Source organism: Manis pentadactyla, chromosome 9, assembly GCF_030020395.1.
Source record: "Manis pentadactyla isolate mManPen7 chromosome 9, mManPen7.hap1, whole genome shotgun sequence".
In the NCBI taxonomy this organism is placed as follows: Eukaryota; Metazoa; Chordata; class Mammalia; order Pholidota; family Manidae; genus Manis; species Manis pentadactyla.
Genome location: NC_080027.1, coordinates 59,799,734 through 59,818,804, shown reverse-complemented (window position 1 = coordinate 59,818,804; position 19,071 = coordinate 59,799,734). Strand labels below are relative to the sequence as shown.

General features: G+C 43.8%; 1 protein-coding gene across 1 annotated transcript in view; it reads right to left on the bottom strand.

Moving 5' to 3' along the window:
- The window catches only part of LOC118936013 (sodium- and chloride-dependent glycine transporter 2), a 58,586-nt gene that overhangs the window by 35,943 nt on the left and 3,572 nt on the right, over nucleotides 1–19,071 (bottom strand). The window contains exons 3-4 of the mRNA XM_036932732.2: nucleotides 14,658–14,799; nucleotides 11,983–12,115 (exon numbers count right to left, since the gene is read on the bottom strand). Of these exons, the coding sequence (XP_036788627.2) occupies nucleotides 11,983–12,115; nucleotides 14,658–14,799 (275 nt within the window). The remainder of the gene's footprint in view (nucleotides 1–11,982; nucleotides 12,116–14,657; nucleotides 14,800–19,071) is intronic.

The following is a 19,071-nucleotide window of genomic DNA, read 5'->3' as shown; positions in this document are numbered from 1 at the left end:
GTAACTGGCTGAGACAACTATTCCCATTTGACTACTGGGAGACTATTCAGACATGATCATTTCTGGAATTCCCTCTACATATCAGCTATTATTAGTCCCACTCTGCAGAGGAGGAAGCTGAGGCTCAGGTTAAGCACCTCACTCAAGATCAGTCAGCTGGAGCCAAGATCCAAACTTGAAGCAGAACTTCTGACTCCAAAGCCTAGGTTCTTTCCATTAATGCCACTCTATGGGCCACATGATCAGAAATGTGTGAGGCAGGGCTGGAACTGGGGAAAGGCAAGTGAGGCACTGAGGGTGCAAAATTTAAGGAGGCACCCACTCAGGGGCTGGCTCCACACTTGCAGGAACCTAGGAGTGAGTGCCACCTTAAATTTCACACCCTAGGTCCTGGCTTGCCTCACCCAAGTCTGGTCCCTGGTATGTGGGATGATCCCTCACTTTGTGGTGGTGACTGTGGTGAACTGATGGGGCCCAACGTTGAGTTTATAAATTCTGGGGATGTCTCAAATGTGCATCGGGGTACATGGAGGCTTCTTGAACAGCTAGCTCCATTGTGTCAGGCGGATTTCAGAATGCACCTGTTTCAGACGTACCTACCGTCAGAGGAACTGAACTCGAACAGTAATGAATTATACTTGGCAGGAGTGACAATGACTGGTTGATCTGAGCCTGCTGGCCTGAAACCTGGAGGCAGCCTCCTCACAGCAGGAGTCCCGAACAGGTGGTAAGGTAAAGTCCCACCAGCTTGTGCTAGCTAATTAGGTTAGCTTTGTGCTGTTGCCAGAACTCTCATGCAGAGTGGCCCCCAAGGTCAGATGGGCTGCATTTGACCTTCAGGCGGCCTGCTGGTTGCCTCTGCCTCTGAAATTCTGGCTTCCTAAAGGGAGACTGAGGTCTCATAAGAAGCAACAGGCCATTCTTGTGTCCTAGAGCCCTGAACAAGAATTGAGCTTATTTTGCTGCAGGGGAAAAGGGACATCTCCGTTACTTAGAAATGATAGCCTTCATGGCATTTCAATGACAAAGGAGCCTGTCCTAATGAGGAACTTCAATAGTGCATTCACCTTAACTTCTAAACAATGCTCTATGATTAATGTCTGCACACCCCAGGGCAGGATAATAAATTGTGATCCATTATTTCTGGTGGCATTCCTTATTTTTAAAAACTAATCATTTGAGAGGAGGGCGGAGCCAAGATGGCGGCGGAGGGCGGAGCCAAGATGGCGGCGTGAGTAAGACAGTGGGAATCTCCTCCCAAAAACATATATATTTTTGAAAATACAACAAATACAACTAATCCTAAAAGAGAGACCAGAAGATACAGGACAACAGTCAGACTACATCCACACATGCGAGAGCCCAGCACCTGGTGAAAGGGGTAAGATACAAGCCCGGGCCCGGTGGGACCCAAGCGCCCCTCACCCCAGCTCCCGGCGGGAGGAGAGGAGTCGGAGCGGAGAGGGAGAGGGAGCCCAGGACTGCTAAACACCCAGCCCTAGCCATCCGCACCAGAGTGCAGACACAGTGCATGCGTGGAGGGCTGGAAACTAGGGAAACAGGGCAGCAAGACCTCTGAGCAGGTCCCGAAGCTGATGTCCCTGTGACAAAGAAAAGCGAGTGCTTTTTGAAAGTCTTAAAGGGACAGGGACGCAACAGCTGGACAGAAACAACCCAGGTCACAGTCCAGAAGCTGGAAATTCCAGGGAAACCCAGGCGCACTAACCCCCTGGGTAACAGCTCTGAGACCCCCTCACGGAGGTAAACAGCCAAACAGCCCCCCGTCCATTACCCCTCTGGGACGTGGCCATAGCAGAGAAGCAGCCTGTGGCTGGCCACGCCCTCAGCAAGGGAGCTTCCTCCATACCGGCCGGGCGAGACACAAAGACCCAGTCTACACGCAATTTCCCAATACAAGCCACTAGGGGTCGCAGTTGTCCCAGTAAAGAAAGGCCAGCAGCAAGTGGAAAGTGGCTCTCCCAGCTGACAGTCAATAGCACCTATCAATATGAAAAGGCAAAAAAATCTGATCCAGACAAGACTAACCCAGACAGCTTTGGCATCTGGTACATCTTCCCCTGAGAAGGAACCTGTGGAGATAGATTTAACTAGTCTTCCTGAAAAAGAATTCAAAACAAAAGTCATAACCATACAGATGGACTTGCAGAGAAATATGCAAGAACTAAGGAAGGAGAATACAGAAATAAAACAAGCTCTAGAAGGACTTCAAAACAGAATGGACGAGATGCAAGAGACCATTAATGGACTAGAAAACAGAGAACAGGAACACAGAGAAGCTGATGCAGAGAGAGATAAAAGGATCTCCAGGAATGAAAGAATTCTAAGAGAGCTGAGTGACCAATCAAAACGGAACAATATCCGCATTATAGGGGTACCAGAAGAAGAAGAGAGAGAAAAAGGGATAGAAAGTGTCTTTGAAGAAATAATTGCTGAAAACTTCCCTAAACTAGGGGAGGACATGGCCTCTCAGACCACAGAGGTACACAGAACTCCCATGACAAGGGATCCAAGGAGGGCAACACCAAGACACGTAATAATTAAAATGGCAAAGATTAAAGACAAGGACAAAGTATTAAAGGCAGCCAGAGAGAAAAAAAAGGTCACCTACAAAGGAAAACCCATCAGACTTCTCAACAGAAACCCTACAGGCCAGAAGAGAATGGCATGATATACTTAATGCAATGAAACAGAAGTGCCTCAAACCAAGACTACTGTACCAGCACGATTATCATTTAAATATGAAGGAGGGATTAAACAATTCCCAGACAAGCAAAAGTTGAGGGAATTTGCCTCCCACAAACCACCTCTACAGGGCATCTTACAGGGACTGCTCTAGATGGGAGCACTCCTAAAAAGAGCACAAAACAAAACACCCAACATATGAAGAAGGGAGGAGGAGGAATAAGAAGGGAGAGAAATAAAGAATCATCAGACCGTGTTTATAACAGCTCAACAAGCGAGTTAAGTTAGACAGTAAGATAGTAAAAAAGCTAACCCTGAACCTTTGGTAACCACAAACTTAAAGCCTGCAATGGCATAAGAACATACCTTTCAATAATCACCCTAAATGTAAATGGACTGAATGCACCAATCAAAAGACACAGAGTAATAGAATGGATAAAAAAGCAAGATCCATCCATATGCTGCTTACAAGAGACTCACCTCAAACCCAAAGACATGCACAGACTTAAAGTCAAGGGATGGAAAAAGATATTTCATGCAAACAACAGAGAGAAAAAAGCAGGTGTTGCAATACTAGTAGCAGACAAAACAGACTTCAAAATAAAGAAAGTAACAAAAGATAAAAAGGACATTACATAATGATAAAGGGCTCAGTCCAACAAGAGGATATAACCATTATAAATATATATGCACCCAACACAGGAGCACCAACATATCTGAAACAAATACTAACAGAACTAAAGGAGGAAATAGAATACAATGCATTCATTCTGGGAGGCTTCAACACACCACTCACTCCAAAGGACAGATCCACCAGACAGAAAATAAGTAAGGACACAGAGGCACTGAACAACACACTAGAACAGATGGACCTAACAGACATCTACAGAACTCTACATCCAAAAGCAACACGATACACATTCTTATCAAATGCACATGGAACATTCTCCAGAATAGACCACATACTAGGCCACAAAAAGAGCCTCAGTAAATTCAAAAAGATTGAAATCCTACCAACCAACTTTTCAGACCATAAAGGCATAAAACTAGAAATAAACTGTACAAAGAAAGCAAAAAGGCTCACAAACACATGGAGGCTTAACAACATGCTCCTAAATACTCAATGGATCAATGACCAAATTAAAATGGAGATCCAGCAATATATGGAAACAAACGACAACAACAACACAAAGCCCCAGCTACTGTGGGATACAGCAAAAGCAGTCTTAAGAGGTAAGTATATAGCAGTCCAGGCATATTTAAAGAAGGAAGAACAATCCTACATGAATGGTCTAATGTCACAATTATTGAAATTGGAAAAAGAAGAACAAATGAAGCCTAAGGTCAGCAGAAGGAGGGACATAATAAAGATCAGAGAAGAAATAAATAAAATTGAGAAGAATAAAACAATAGCAAAAATCAATGAAACCAAGAGCTGGTTCTTCAAGAAAATAAGCAAAATGGATAAGCCTCTAGCCAGACTTACTAAGAGAAAAAGAGAGTCAACACAAATCAACAGAATCAGAAACAAGAAAGGAAAAATCACGATGGACCCCACAGAAATACAAAGAATTATTAGAGAGTACTATGAAAACCTGTATGCTAACAAGCTGGGAAACCTAGGAGAAATGGACAACTTCCTAGAAAAACACAACCTTCCAAGACTGACCCAGAAAGAAACAGAAAATCTAAACAGACCAATTACCAGCAATAAAATTGAAGCGGTAATCAAAAAACTACCAAAGAACAAAACCCCTGGGCCAGATGGATTTACCTCAGAATTCTATCAGACATACAGGGAAGACATAATACCCATTCTCCTTAAAGTTTTCCAAAGAGTAGAAGAGGAGGGAATACTCCCAAACTCATTCTATGAAGCCAACATCACCCTAATACCAAAACCAGGCAAAGACCCCACCAAAAAAGAAAACTACAGACCAATATCCCTGATGAACGTAGATGCAAAAATACTCAACAAAATATTAGCAAACCGGATTCAAAAATACATCAAAAGGATCATACACCATGACCAAGTGGGATTCATCCAGGGATGCAAGGATGGTAGAACATTCGAAAATCCATCAACATCATCCACCACATCAACGAAAAGAAAGACAAAAACCACATGATCATCTCCATAGATGCTGAAAAAACATTTGACAAAATTCAACATCCATTCATGATAAAAACTCTCAGCAAAATGGGAATAGAGGGCAAGTACCTCAACATAATAAAGGCCATATATCATAAACCCACAGCCAACATTATACTGAACAGAGAGAAGCTGAAAGCTTTTCCTCTGAGATCGGGAACTAGACAGGGATGCCCACTCTCCCCACTGTTATTTAACATAGTACTGAAGGCCCTAGCCATGGCAATCAGACAAAACAAACAAATACAAGGAATCCAGATTGGTAAAGAAGAAGTTAAACTGTCACTATTTGCAGATGACATGATATTGTACATAAAAAAACCCTAAAGACTCCATCCCAAAACTACTAGAACTGATATCAGAATACAGCAAAGTTGCAGGATACAAAATTAACACACAGAAATCTGTAGCTTTCCTATACACTAACAATGAAACAATAGAAAGAGAAATCAGGAAAACAATTCCATTCACAATTGCATCAAAAAGAATAAAATACCTAGGAATAAACCTAACTAAAGAAGTGAAAGAAAGACCTATACTCTGAAAACTACAAGTCACTCTTAAGAGAAATTAAAGGGGACACTAACAAATGGAAACTCATCCCATGCTCGTGGCTAGGAAGAATTTATATCGTCAAAATAGCCATCCTGCCCAAAGCAATATACAGATTTGATGCAATCCCTATCAAACTACCAGCAACATTCTTCAATGAACTGGAACAAATAATTCAAAAATTCATATGGAAACACCAAAGACCCCGAATAGCCAAAGCAATCCTGAGAAAGAAGAATAAAGTAGGGGGGATCTCACTCCCCAACTTCAAGCTCTACTATAAAGCCATAGTAATCAAGACAATTTGGTACTGGCACAAGAGCAGAGCCACAGACCAGTGGAACAGACTAGAGAATCCAGACATTAACCCAAACATATACGGTCAATTAATATTTGATAAAGGAGCCATGGACATACAATGGCAAAATGACAGTCTCTTCAACAGATGGTGCTGGCAAAACTGGCAGCTACATGTAGGAGAATGAAACTGGACCATTGTCTAACCCCATATACAAAAGTAAACTCAAAATGGATCAAAGACCTGAATGTAAGCCATGAAACCATTAAATTAAACTCTTGGAAGAAAACATAGGCAAAAACCTCTTAGACATAAACATGAGTGACCTCTTCTTGAACATATCTCCCCGGGCAAGGAAAACAACAGCAAAAATGAGTAAGTGGGACTATATTAAGCTGAAAAGCTTCTGTACAGCAAAAGACACCATCAATAGAACAAGAAGGATCCCTACAGTATGGGAGAATATATTTGAAAATGACACATCCGATAAAGGCTTGACGTCCAGAATATATAAGGAGCTCACACACCTCAACAAACAAAAAACAAATAACCCAATTAAAAAATGGGCAGAGGAACTGAACAGACAGTTCTCCAAAAAAGAAATACAGATGGCCAACAGACACATGAAAAGATGCTCCACATTGCTAATTATCAGAGAAATGCAAATTAAAACTACAATGAGGTATCACCTCACACCAGTAAGGATGGCTACCATCCAAAAGACAAACAACAACAAATGTTGGCGAGTCTGTGGTGAAAGGGGAACCCTCCTACACTGCTGGTGGGAATGTAAATTAGTTCAACCATTGTGGAAAGCAGTATGGAGGTTCCTCAAAATGCTCAAAACAGACTTACCATTTGACCCAGGAATTCCACTCCTAGGAATTTACCCTAAGAATGCAGCAATCAAGTTTGAAAAAGACAGAAGCACCCCTATGTTTATCGCAGCACTATCTACAATAGCCAAGAATTGGAAGCAACCTAAATGTCCATCAGTAGATGAATGGATAAAGAAGATGTGGTACATATACACAATGGAATACTACTCAGCCATAAGAAGAGGGCAAATCCTACCATTTGCAGCAACATGGATGGAGCTGGAGGGTATTATGCTCAATGAAATAAGCCAAGAGGAGAAAGAGAAATACCAAATGATTTCACTCATCTGTGGAATATAAGAACAAAGGAAAAACTGAAGGAACAAAACAGCAGCTGAATCACAGAACCCAAGAATGGACTAACAGGTACCAAAGGGAAAGGGACTGGGGAGGATGGGTGGGTAGGGAGGGATAAGGGGGAGGAAGAAGGGGGGTATTAAGATTAGCATGCATAATGGGGGGGGAGAAAGGGGAGGGCTGTACAACACAGAGAAGACAAGTAGTGATTCCAGAAAATTTTGCTATGCTGATGGACAGTGACTGTAAAGGGGTTTATAGGGGGGACCTGGTATAGGGGAGAGCCTAGTAAACATAATATTCTTCATGTAAGTGTAGATTATTGATAACAAAAAAAAAGAAAAAAAAAGAAAGAAAGAAAGAAAAGGGGGATTACTCCCTGATAGGATAAAACTAACTGTAAATCAATGATTAATGCATGCTTTAAATATTCTTAATTTTGATCATTTAAAGGGTGTCAGATGATCGGCTATGGAGGTACATTTTTCTGATAATATTCCTTTCTCTTAAAAAAAAAAAGCAGTTCCTGTGTGGTGCCAATGAGTTCTACACAATGGTATAAAGGGCATATCAAAGTGTGGGCAAAGGGTCTGTTTGTGTTTATACAGAGGATCAAAGCCTAATTGGGCTACCCAGAAAATGAACTAAGATATGATATGAAGAACTTCCAACATCAGCACTCTCTGGAAGAGTCATACCAGAAGATGATCATCAAAAAACCTCAACAAAGATCCAGGCGATGCTGCAGTTGTAGCTGCATTCATCCCACCAGTTCCTGGACTCGCCATGGGAATGAAGAAGGAGGTATCTAAGGTGGCCTGTGCATACAGTAAAACAACAAATTTGACTGGATCTATACTGTCGGAACTTAACCAAGAATTAGGAGAAGTGCAAGTTGTAGTGCTCCAAAATCTTACAACTACAGACTATCTACTGTTAAAAGAACATATGGGATGTGAACAGTTCCCAGGAATGGGTTGTTTTAACTTGTCTGATTTCTCTCAGACTGTTCAAGTTCAGTTGGACAATATCCATCATATCATAGATAAATTTTCACAAATGCCTAGGATGCCTAACTGGTTTTCTTGGTTTCACTGGAGATGGCTGGTAAATATAGGTCTGCATTGGTTATGTAACTGTATTCCTATTATGTTAATGTGTGTGCACAATTTAATTAGTAGTTTAAAACCTATACATGCTTAAGTTACTCTACAAGAAGATATGTCAAAGAAATAATCAATCTTCCCATGTTTTCTTCCATCTGCTACTTCTATAGCTTTTCTTCTTCCTATCTAATTACAACCCTTAAATAGAATTCGTGCCACATATCGAATTTACCGAGTATCATAATTCTTCCAAGTGGTAAAGATACCTCAAGACAAATGCTGGGCATAGAAGCCACAGGGCATAAATCTGCAAAGAAGTGAAAAGCTAACCTTTTCAAAGAATATTGCTTCTCTCTCACTTACCAACTTTACATTTCCCTGTATGGCCCCGGAAGATGACTGGTTAGACAGAGACGGGTAAGATTTCTCAAGGGAGGAACAACCTAAGACAGGCACAGTCACAGGGGGGCCATCAGGTGAGAAATTGGGGACCAACAGAGGGGAGGCTTAGAACCTCACCCCCCCTGTTCTGAGAGAAATCTTCTGCATCCGTGGATGTTTTATTGCCCTCGTCTAGCGCGGATTAACACATAGTCTACAGGCACACACCTGATCATCTACATGTGCTCTCTTACAACACTAAACTATGTTTTCTACCTTTATCTTGCATCTACCTACCACTTCAGCATTTTATTAAAAATAATAATAATAATAATAATAATAAGGGAGAAATGTGGGATTCACATATAAATCAAGTATAAAAATCAAACAAATATTCATATATTTTTTATAGTTCATAATGCGTGATCAAAACCGAAAGTTTCTGTGATGACTACCCTTGTCCTGTTCACCATGTAAGAACTTGTTCGTTATGCTTCAGAAGATTGGAGACTGATGAGAATTAGGCTTGGGGTGGATTAATGATTGTGCATTGAGCATTGAGTCCCCTATACAGAATTTTATTGTTGTTAACAACCATTTGATCAATAAATATGAGAGATGCCCTCTCAAAAAAAAAAAACTAATCATTTATCTTTAGTTGGCAATCTTTCTCAATGAAGCAGAATGGTAAGTTAGCTTATCTAAAAGAGAGGCTTATCTGCTTAGGGCTTTTCAAAAAGTCCTGTTCTAGAAAGCCCATAAAATCTAGCACCAAATATTAAATTCTAAATCAATAAAAAGAACTAGCTATAACACCACCCTAAAAAAAAAAAAACACAGGCTAATAAAGCTAAAAAGGATCTTAGAGAATATTTATTCTAACCCTTGAATTTGCAGATGTGGAAAATGAGGCTCAGATGCACCGCGCAGCTTGCCCAGCAGCAATAACAGCAAATGACGGCAGAGATGGGGAAGCACTGCTAGGGTCCTGATTCACAGGGTGGCAGAGGAGGAAGGACTTGTATCCCCACTAGTACAAATGACGACTCCACAATTCCACACTTCCATCAATTGCTAATAGCCCCTCCTGGGGAAAGGATGTCATGTAGAATAAAGAGTCTAGGCTTTAAAGGAAAACAGAGCTGGGTTCACATCCCGCCACTGCCACTTAAAAGCTGTGCAATCTCAGGCAATTCACTCTACTTTGAGAAGCCTCACTTTCTTGATAAAATGGGAATAGATGTCCTTACCTAGCAGGCTGTTGTGTGGATTGAATGAACTAATGTATGTGAAGTGCTAAGCACAGGGCCTGGCACAGCAAAGTCCCTTCTTCTTCCCATTCCCCCACCACAGGCACTGCTTTCAAAATGTTGGAGTGGCACAATGCCCACCCAATACAACAGTCATTCACAATCACAAAAATGAAAAAGCTGATATTAGCTAAGAACTGACTATATGCCAGCTATTATATGTGCATTATCTTCCTTAATCCTTGTAACAGTCCTGTGTGGTATGTACTATTATCCCCAGTTAACAGATGAGGAAACTGAGGTTCCAGAGATAAACGCTGGTCCAGAGTTACATGACAAGGAAGTGATAAAGCCAGGATCTTCATCCAGATTGGTGTGACTCTAGAGCCCTCAGGGCATCCTTCCTCGTGTCACTGACATTGCCACTGTTCTTACCCTCTTCCTCATCACCTGTTCCACAGCCAATCACACCTCCTAGCCTATCCTGCTAGAGACCTATCTGGTGACTCCATCATGGTTGAGGTTGCCCTGTGTCCATTTCTAGCTCTAAGTGACAGTCCTGCCACTGTGATTTTGTTTAAGCAAATACTTGGTCACTCTTGCTAAGCAGTCAGGTGGCTGGGGCCCAAGACAGAGAAGGCAAGGAGTCCAGGGAAGCTCAGGACACGTGGGGAGGCGTTGTAAGGGAGGTCAGCATTTTCCCATCTTCCTGCTGCCTTAGAAATAATTGATCCGGCCTCCTAATGCTCATTCAGAGACAGCAGGCTCCTCAGGAGATCACCTGATCCCTGCTCTCATTTTACAAAAGGGGAAACTGAGGCCACAAAGGAAAAGTGCCCTCTTTAAGCTCACCCGATTCACTCAGGCAGAAAAAGGTTAGAGCTACAAGGGCTTTGACAGCACCCAGTCCAAATGCCTTTACTTTAGAAATGAGGAAAGAGGATTTCTGAAATAGCTAAGATAGAGGAAATTTGCTTTCAACTGACTGGCAGAAAAACAAATACAAGCTAAGAGCAAATCAGAAGCTCAGCCAGTTTTCACAGCCCAAGTGGAGATGACCTTACATCACAAACACTGTGAGAAGTCCTGGATGACTGGAACCTAGGCCTCCTCACCCCAAGTCTGGTTCTCCCCCAACTTTATGCGATATATGGTGCACCACCTGCCTTGGGTAGCCCTGACAAACCTGCCAGAATCTATCATTCAAGTCCCTGTGGCACCAGATTATGTGGAGGGCACCAGAAGGAGTTTTAGCAAAAGGCACCCATGAGCATGTCCACGTGCCAAGGGAGAAAGAGATGGGTCTGTTTCTAAAGGCTGCCAGGTTTAGGTGCCTGGCTGGGAGATGACACAGGCCTGGCAGGTGGGAGGTGGCACAGACCGGTGCACCCTTGAGGGCTGATCCTTCCAAGTCCGTTGTCCGTATGTAGCCACAGTAAGCCCCGGCTGGGGAACTGGCCCAGTCCAACTTCACAACCTGTGGTCTCAAATCACACCACCACATTCTCATTCCTTGGGCCTTAAAGACATTTTAGTTTATCCTGAAACATAAAAATGACTCTTAGGATGACTGAATACTATTGGTTGTCATCAAAGTGACTGGTTAAACATTTAATAAGGTTTTTCTAAAGCAGCAGGAAGATGAGGGAAACGCTGTGACACATCTGGCAATGTCCAGTGTCCCGAGGCCTCCTGGGCCCCTTGCCTTCCGCATCCTGGAGGGGAGTGTGGGCTGGGAATTCCATCATCCCCCCAGGGCATTCCAGCATCCCCAGCCTCCTAACTGCTCAGCAAGAGTGGCCATGTAGTCAGTCAACCAAGATCCCACTGATAAGACTGCTGCCCTTTTGTGCTGGCAGAATGCTGGGCTGGGGGCTGGAAAAGGGGCAGGAAAGGCTGAGCACATGGTGGTTGGAAGTGAGGGGAAGGCACCCACTTCACAATTTTTACCTTTTTCCAGCTTCTTGGCTGGAGCAATAACTGACCTGGAAGCCAGATCAAGAGGTGACAAGCCAGCAGCACTGATTCTAGAATTTAGGAGAGTGACTGACAGTATCAGAGGGGTGACTGAAGGGGCAGCCCCCAAAAGGAAAGAAGGAAATGAATTACAGCACCCCCACCATCCATCAGGAGCTCTGTGCATATCTGTCTCATTTAATTCTTAAAACAGCCCTGGAAAAAAGGTGCTATAGTCCAGTTTCACAGACAGGAGTGAGGCCACCTGCCCAGTGCCCCACAGCTCCTCAGGGCCAGAGTCAGAACTACAACCACATCTCCCAACCCTCTTCCCAGGGCCCTTTTGCTGTTCCACACAGCCATCCCTGGGGGTCCCAGGGCTTTCCTTTAGATAAATACACGTTCTTACTTTTCCTGAAGTCTTGATTCCTTTTGCCAGGGACGCATACACAATTACCCAAGCCAGGAAGAGGCAGAAGGCTAGTGGCCACCTGATCTCCCCAGGATATTCAATCCCTGCAGAAATCTTCAACACAAAGTACCTAAGAGTTGAAAGGAGAGAGGAGAAAGGGGGGCAGGAGGAAGTGACAGCCTGCAGACTTTAACCTCCCAGCAGAGCCAGGAGCCTTGAATGAGCCCCAGCCCTCCTCACGCCCTCCATCAGGGACCAGAGAAGGACTCACTGACCCGGGTTCCACCCACAGCTGTCTGTGGAGGGCCCCGCTGGATTTATCCTATTCCTCCTATGTGCTGGGAAGCCACTCATGGCCCTGGGCAGGTTCTGTACAACCTGTCAGCTCCCCTGTCACCTGGAGCCACCCCAGGAGAAGGGCAACTAATCCCCAACAGCTCTGGGGGTCCTGATACAACCCCCAACAGGCACTCCCAAGGTTGATGTCTTTCTACAGAGACACAGCACTAATGGAAGCTCTACATGGTCAAGGATGATTTTTGTATTGTTCTGTTTATGAAGATGTATTCCTGTGGTATTTGTATAATTTTAAATTTAGAAACTCAGTACAGAGTCAGTATGCTAAATGACTAAAAATGCTGCTCTGCATATTAGTTCAGGTTGCATCGGGCAGGAGGCTGACTGAAATGTGGAAGCCAGACTGGCTGGGCCTTATGAAGGAGCACGCTCAAAGACAAACAACTGACTGCAAACAGAAGGGGGCTGCTGGTCATCTGCAGCAGCTGCCGGCAACCTGTGTATACAGCGGAGAAGTCATGGCCTGCCTGGCGACCTCCACATCCCTGGCAGTAGCTTGGAGCCTGACTCATTGCAGCGGGCAGGCTCACTCCCGCCGCCAGCAGGCAATCACAGGGACAGTGAGGCACGAACAGACACGGACAGTCCCTTCAACTCTGCAATGATCAAGTCACGCGTCCTGGATGAAAGTGCTGTGTTTGTAGGTTGGTGTTTTTCTGTGACCTGAACAAAGGGCCAGCCAGAATCTGGACTGTACAGGACTGCAGAAATGACAGCCCAGAACATTCTGACCTGGTAAGGCAAGTGAAGGTTGCAGCACTGCTCCTGGTCTAGAGCAACATTGACCTCCAGCCAGCTAGCAAGTGACTACTTGGGAGGCCATTTTGCAGCACACGGCCACACGTTTTGGAACGGAGATGGCCAAGCTCTGTGGTGACACAGCCACTTTCGGTCTCAATTCCTGAAGCAACCTGGGATCGAGGTGAGTGGGAGTGACCAAGGGTGGAAATGACTTGGGCTCCCAAACTTTAGGGACCACATTCCCCAAGCAAAGATAGAACATTCCCCCCGGTTTCTCCACTCCCCAAATGGACAAACCATTTAGTCAACAACTCCACAGCACCTAGGCCATCTCAACTGCTCCATGCTTTAATAATGGAGCTCAGGTGGGTCCCAACAAGCTCCTAGTAACATTTCCTCTTGGAAACTAAGACTGGTTCCAGAGTGACTTACAAATCATTTTACAATATACCTAACCACACGGATAACGTGACAGAGTTCAGCTAAGTTCCAGGTCTCACGCAGTTTCTCAGGGCACAGGATAAACCAAGGCCCACCTTCACTGCTCCTATATTTCTGCCAAAAGGGATTCTTTCATCATTAAGCCTAACTCCCCCTTCCGTTCTACAGGGATAAGCATGTACCCTCTGAGGCCATTCACAAGAGAAGATCTGGCACAGGAATTAACAGCAATTGGAATAACTAATGGGGCTATTAGTGGCCACTTCTTGTCATCTAAATAAACACTATAAACCAGGGGACCACTGATACGTGCATTTTATGTTGCCCCAGTGTTTCATTTGAATTGGTTTTCTGACATTTAAATGGAAGAGACAGATAAAAATGTGGATTTTATTTCCAGGTTCTTTTATAAAATGGAAGCTCTAGCAGCACTGGCCCACATTCCCACAGGACAGTGATGAGCTGGAGCTGAGCATAAGCAGTGTCCCTTCCATGTGGCAGATGTCCTCTTTTGTTTGCCACAGTCCCCATCATTCTCTCTTGTCTTACTTGTCTGTACTTTACTCATTTGGATGGCAGGCAGGCAAACTTCCTTACCAAGTATCTGAGCACATTTAAATTCATAACCCCTCACTCTAGGCTTAACTAGGGAATATTGTTTACCCTCTGTTGAACTCTCATTGCATTTGCCTCCCTTAATAAGTAATTCTATGAACTTCATCAAATCTTCTATGGTGCTGAGGATTGCCCAGTATCCCTAAAGCACGATCCTCAATGTCTGGCAAAATGAATGTAGAAAGTACAAAACGAAGGCAAACTGTTTTAAAAAAAACTTTTTTTTAAGAATTAGTTTGCCTTTAAACTAAATAATTGACCATGACTTGTTTTCTGACGTCTTGTCTCTCTTCCTTTCTCAAGTGCAGAAGAAAAAACACTATCACCACCTAGGGAAGTGAAGGTCTGCTTAGACCATGCTGGATAAAGGTTCTGCAATCCTCCCTAATCACTCGGTTAGGTAAGGAGGGTCCAAGGCAGGCAACCAAGCCCTCAGGCCACCCACACCCCCAGTCTACAAGTTGGGTATTCATTAATTCACTGGGCTTCCCTTAGAAAGTTACAAAAATATATCTTACTTGAAATACTCTTCACTCCCACTGACAAACGTCTTATTGGCCTGGCTGGTGAAGTTAACCATTGTCAAGTTGGGATAGGCTGTCATGCAGAAAGTCGAATTCTTGATTTGTATTTTGGGATGGTCACTGATGACACAAGAATCTGTTTAGAAGAGGATGAATGGAAACACAATGAAATCTCTACAGGAAATATACATGTCTCTCTCTAGCAATTTAAAAACGAAAGCCAAAAATTATTTGCCAAGTATTAGAGAGTAACTTTGGGAAAGTATTAGCTGAACGAACCTACATGTAGATGAATCACAGACTTAGGTTTCATTTGTCCCAGATGCCCCAGTTCCCACGGCATGCCTTGTTCTGATAACCGTGGCTCTTATTTCTGGAGCACTGTCCATGTGGCGGGAGCTGTGCTAAGCCCTCTGCATGTGTTATCTCTAATGCTCACAATACCCTATGCTGTAGGTACTATGACCTCCATTTTTAAAATGAGGAAAAAGGCTCAAAGAAGTTAAGTAACTACTAAAAACATAAAGAAGAAAATCAGGATTCCAACCCAGATCCTATGACTCCTCAGAAAACAAATGGCTTGCAGAAATGAATTTAATCAAACTTAAGCAAACCTTCTGATGGACTAGCCACCCAGAAGGCTTGCTAAGAAGTTTACCTTGCACCCACTGCCTGGCACAATGGCTGGCATAGAGTAGGTACTCTAGACACATGCAACATGGGCTTTCCACGCACTCACAGAGCAGAGGCAGTGAACATGCCACAGAGGTTCTCAACTAGGGATGATCTTGTCCCCAACAGACACTTGACAATGTCTGGAGACATTTTTAGTTGTCATATCAGGGGAACAGGGTGCTCCTGACACCTTGTGGGTAGAGGTCAGGGATTCTGGTAAATATCTTATAATGCCCAGGACAGCCCTCACAAAAGAGAATTATCTGGTCCAAGAATGTCACTAATGCCACGGTTGAGAATGCCTGACTTAGGCTGCCATGGGGCAAGGGAACTAACCATGTGCATCTTAGTATGTCAGGCACTATGCTGGACATTTTGACTATTATTATCTCATGAAATCCTCATAAAACCTGGAAGATGCATATTATACTCATTTTTAAAAAATGAAGAAGTGAATCTTTTCTGAAATCATTCTGTTATTATAACAGATTATAATGTCTCTCAGACAGGTTTATAAATACTGATCCCTTGAAAGCTATTTTAAATCAAGAGTCCACCAGGATACTATTTTATTCCAAAGGGTACTATTTTATAGAGGACCAAAAACAACAATAGAGGACAATAACAACAACGAGCACTTAAATTGTTCTAAGTACTTTGTAAGAACCAACTAACTTAGCCTCACATCACTCCTGAGGAGGAGGTATTGTTATTGTTTCTACATTACAGATAAAGGAACTCAGACACAGGAGAAGGCAGTTGCTGGCCATGATCACACGGAAAACCGAAAGGCCAAGAGGCACTCTTTTTGGAGGCCATGCTCCGAAGTACCCTACTGAGAAGTAGAGAGCAGGGATCATAGACTCAAACACCTTCAGAAGCAGGTGGTGACACAAGCAAGAATGGCATAAAATGGAGGGTAATAAGGAAAGGTGAGGGTGCTGGCAGATTAGAAAACAGTCCAGCTAATCTATGCCATGCTTTTCAAGGTATTCTGGCAAAACATGCGGAAAACCTGGATATTTATGTAAAATGTTTCCATTTAAAAATGTTGGATATAAGGTCAAATTGTTTTGAAATACTGTGGATCAAAAAAAAAAAAAAAGACCTCCCAAAACCCAAAAGCACATGCAATCAAGATCCCGTGCATGGACTCCTACTTTACACCCTCTGTGGAATATCAAAGCGGTCACAACTATGGGTTTAGGAGCCCCGCTGGTCCTGTATCTGTCCAAGCCTCCGTTTGGAAAATAGTTGTATCTAGTTCAGAAGGTTGTTGTGAGAACCGAATCAAGTGCGGCTGTGAATGAAAACTTTTCATACAATGCCTAGCACACATTTAGACTCCATACATTTTAGCCATAACTCGGCCATCACTTTGTATGGGGTGAGCACCTCTACTGCTGAACATCACCTCCCACAATCCCACTTGCCAGCCATAAATTACCTACTGCCCCCACATGTCCCCCAGAATACCTCATAATACTGGATAAAAGTTAAAACAACAATTCCCTCTGATTAGTTCTTCAGACGAGGTGGTACTAGTAACAGTGGTACTACTAATTTAGGAGACCAAATAAGTCTCTGTTGGGGGGGCTCCTGTGCATTGCAAGGCATTTTTCAGCATCCCTGGCCTCTGCCCACTGGAAGCCAGGAGCATCCACTCCCCAGCTGTGTCTGTAAACATTGTCTATAAACATTGCCAAATGTCTCCTGAAAAACCTCCCAGGGTTGAGAACCACTGCTTTTAGAGGCCTCAAAATACCTTCTTAGCCACTATTATCTTCTTTCCTTTGATGAAATAACAGAATGTTTCAGGGGGGTTCCAACCTAATAAGTACCAAATATTTACTGAGCTAGCATTTGTTGCTCCCAGCAGCAACCTGAATGGAGACAATTAAAGCACTATCCATATCACTTTTCTGTAAGAAAGCACACGTTATTTCTTGCCCTCCTGTCAGAAAGTACGTCCATTCCCTAAGACTCAAGAGATCGCTAACACGCGGGCTGTTGCCAAATCGCTTGCTTCCCAAACTGCCACTGTGAAGAACGCGGGCAGCTTCCCTAGAGAGCATCTCTGGATGTCTTCGGCTCACTGCTCGCTGCAACACGACAAAGTCACCCCGTTGCTGCGGCACTGCAGCAGAGCTCCTTGCAGCCCAAGCCTCCTGCAATATCCCTTCCCACCACTGGGAGGCAGAGGCGTGCTTCCCAGCGCACAGCGCCGACGGCGGGCCCGCGGAGGACTGATGGGCCGTGTCAACTGAGCTCTCCGGCCCAGCAACCCTGAACAAAGAACAGCGATAATGATCGTGCTAAATTGGAAGCTGCTCAAATGGGTTCTCTTTACTGGGGCAATTATTAATAAGTGAAAGGACACGAAAGGCTACAGAGAAAAGGGATCATTTAATTAAAGTTCTAATGAAAATTAAACCCTTCCAGAAATAGAAATGGTATTTACATTGTTCCCATTTTAGTGACCCAGCTGGCTCCTAATTTCACAGAGCAGTCGCTGGTCTCACTCGGCAGGGCACGGATTAACTGTTCTCCATTACAGATACCTGGAGGGCTGGTCCCCTCAAAGGAAGGCAGTCTCTCTTAAACCCACACCTCAGCAATGGGCCACAAACCCAGTACCTGCCCAAAGGCAGACCAGGGCTATTTTCTGGGGCTGCAGCGGCACACGGTCCTGGCGTCTCCACGGTGAGGTAGGGCTCCTGGGCAGTATGTCCCTAGTAATGCCAAGAGGGCCATGAAATAAACAGCTCCCCACTATGACTGAAGGCCCTGATGGCAGGTTATTTATCCCCTCTCTTCTGGATCAGTTATCCCAGGGTAGGGGGGTTATGGGGTTGTGAGGGAGGTGGTGAGCCTGGAAGGTTATCTATGTGACACAGTACTAGGGGAAGAGTTTTTCCATTTCCTAATCAAGCCTCTCTCAGCATGGTCATTTGGGAGAAAGCCTAGGACATCTAGTCTGGACTCCTGACTTGCCCATTAGAGCAGCAGGGCTATAAAACCGTCCATGCCTCTGCAAGTCTGACTACTATCACCTTTTGTGAGTCACCCCAGGACCCCAAAGGACCACCTTCTGCAAGGTGAAGCATGGCCCTCGCATGGAACACCATCATGTGCAGGCGACACAGAGGACAGATAGGGGCTGCCCAGAAAAGAGATGGACACCTGACTTTAACAAACAAACAAACAAATGTAAATAAAGCACTAGCTAAGAAAAAGGTAAGATCTGCCCAGCCTGTCCAAATGCTCCCCGGGAATAATCAGAGTGGAAAATGTCTATTGTTTCTCTCTGTTCAGAGCTTGCACAGTTTTTTTTATGGTTTGTACCAATCAACTAGAAGCTTAGCTGTATAAAGTCTTTATTCTGCCTTTAATGTGCCCTGGGTTATTGTTAGCCAGACTGGAAACTCCACAAAACCAGGCACACCTGATCCACATGCCTCACCTAGTCAACGTGCTCAGCTGACTTAAAAAAAAATACACATACACACATATACGTGTTATACACACATACATATATTCTGACCACAAAATAAATATGTCCATGATAGAAAATATAGAAAAGAAAGAATGGCCCCAAATCTGCCAGTAACATTTTGTGTGTCACCTTCCTATGTATTTTCTATTCATGTACCTGTTATTAGTAAAAATAAAAGTACACTATAAATCTGTATCCTGCTTTTACATTTAACATGGTGAGGAGCACCCCTGTTTT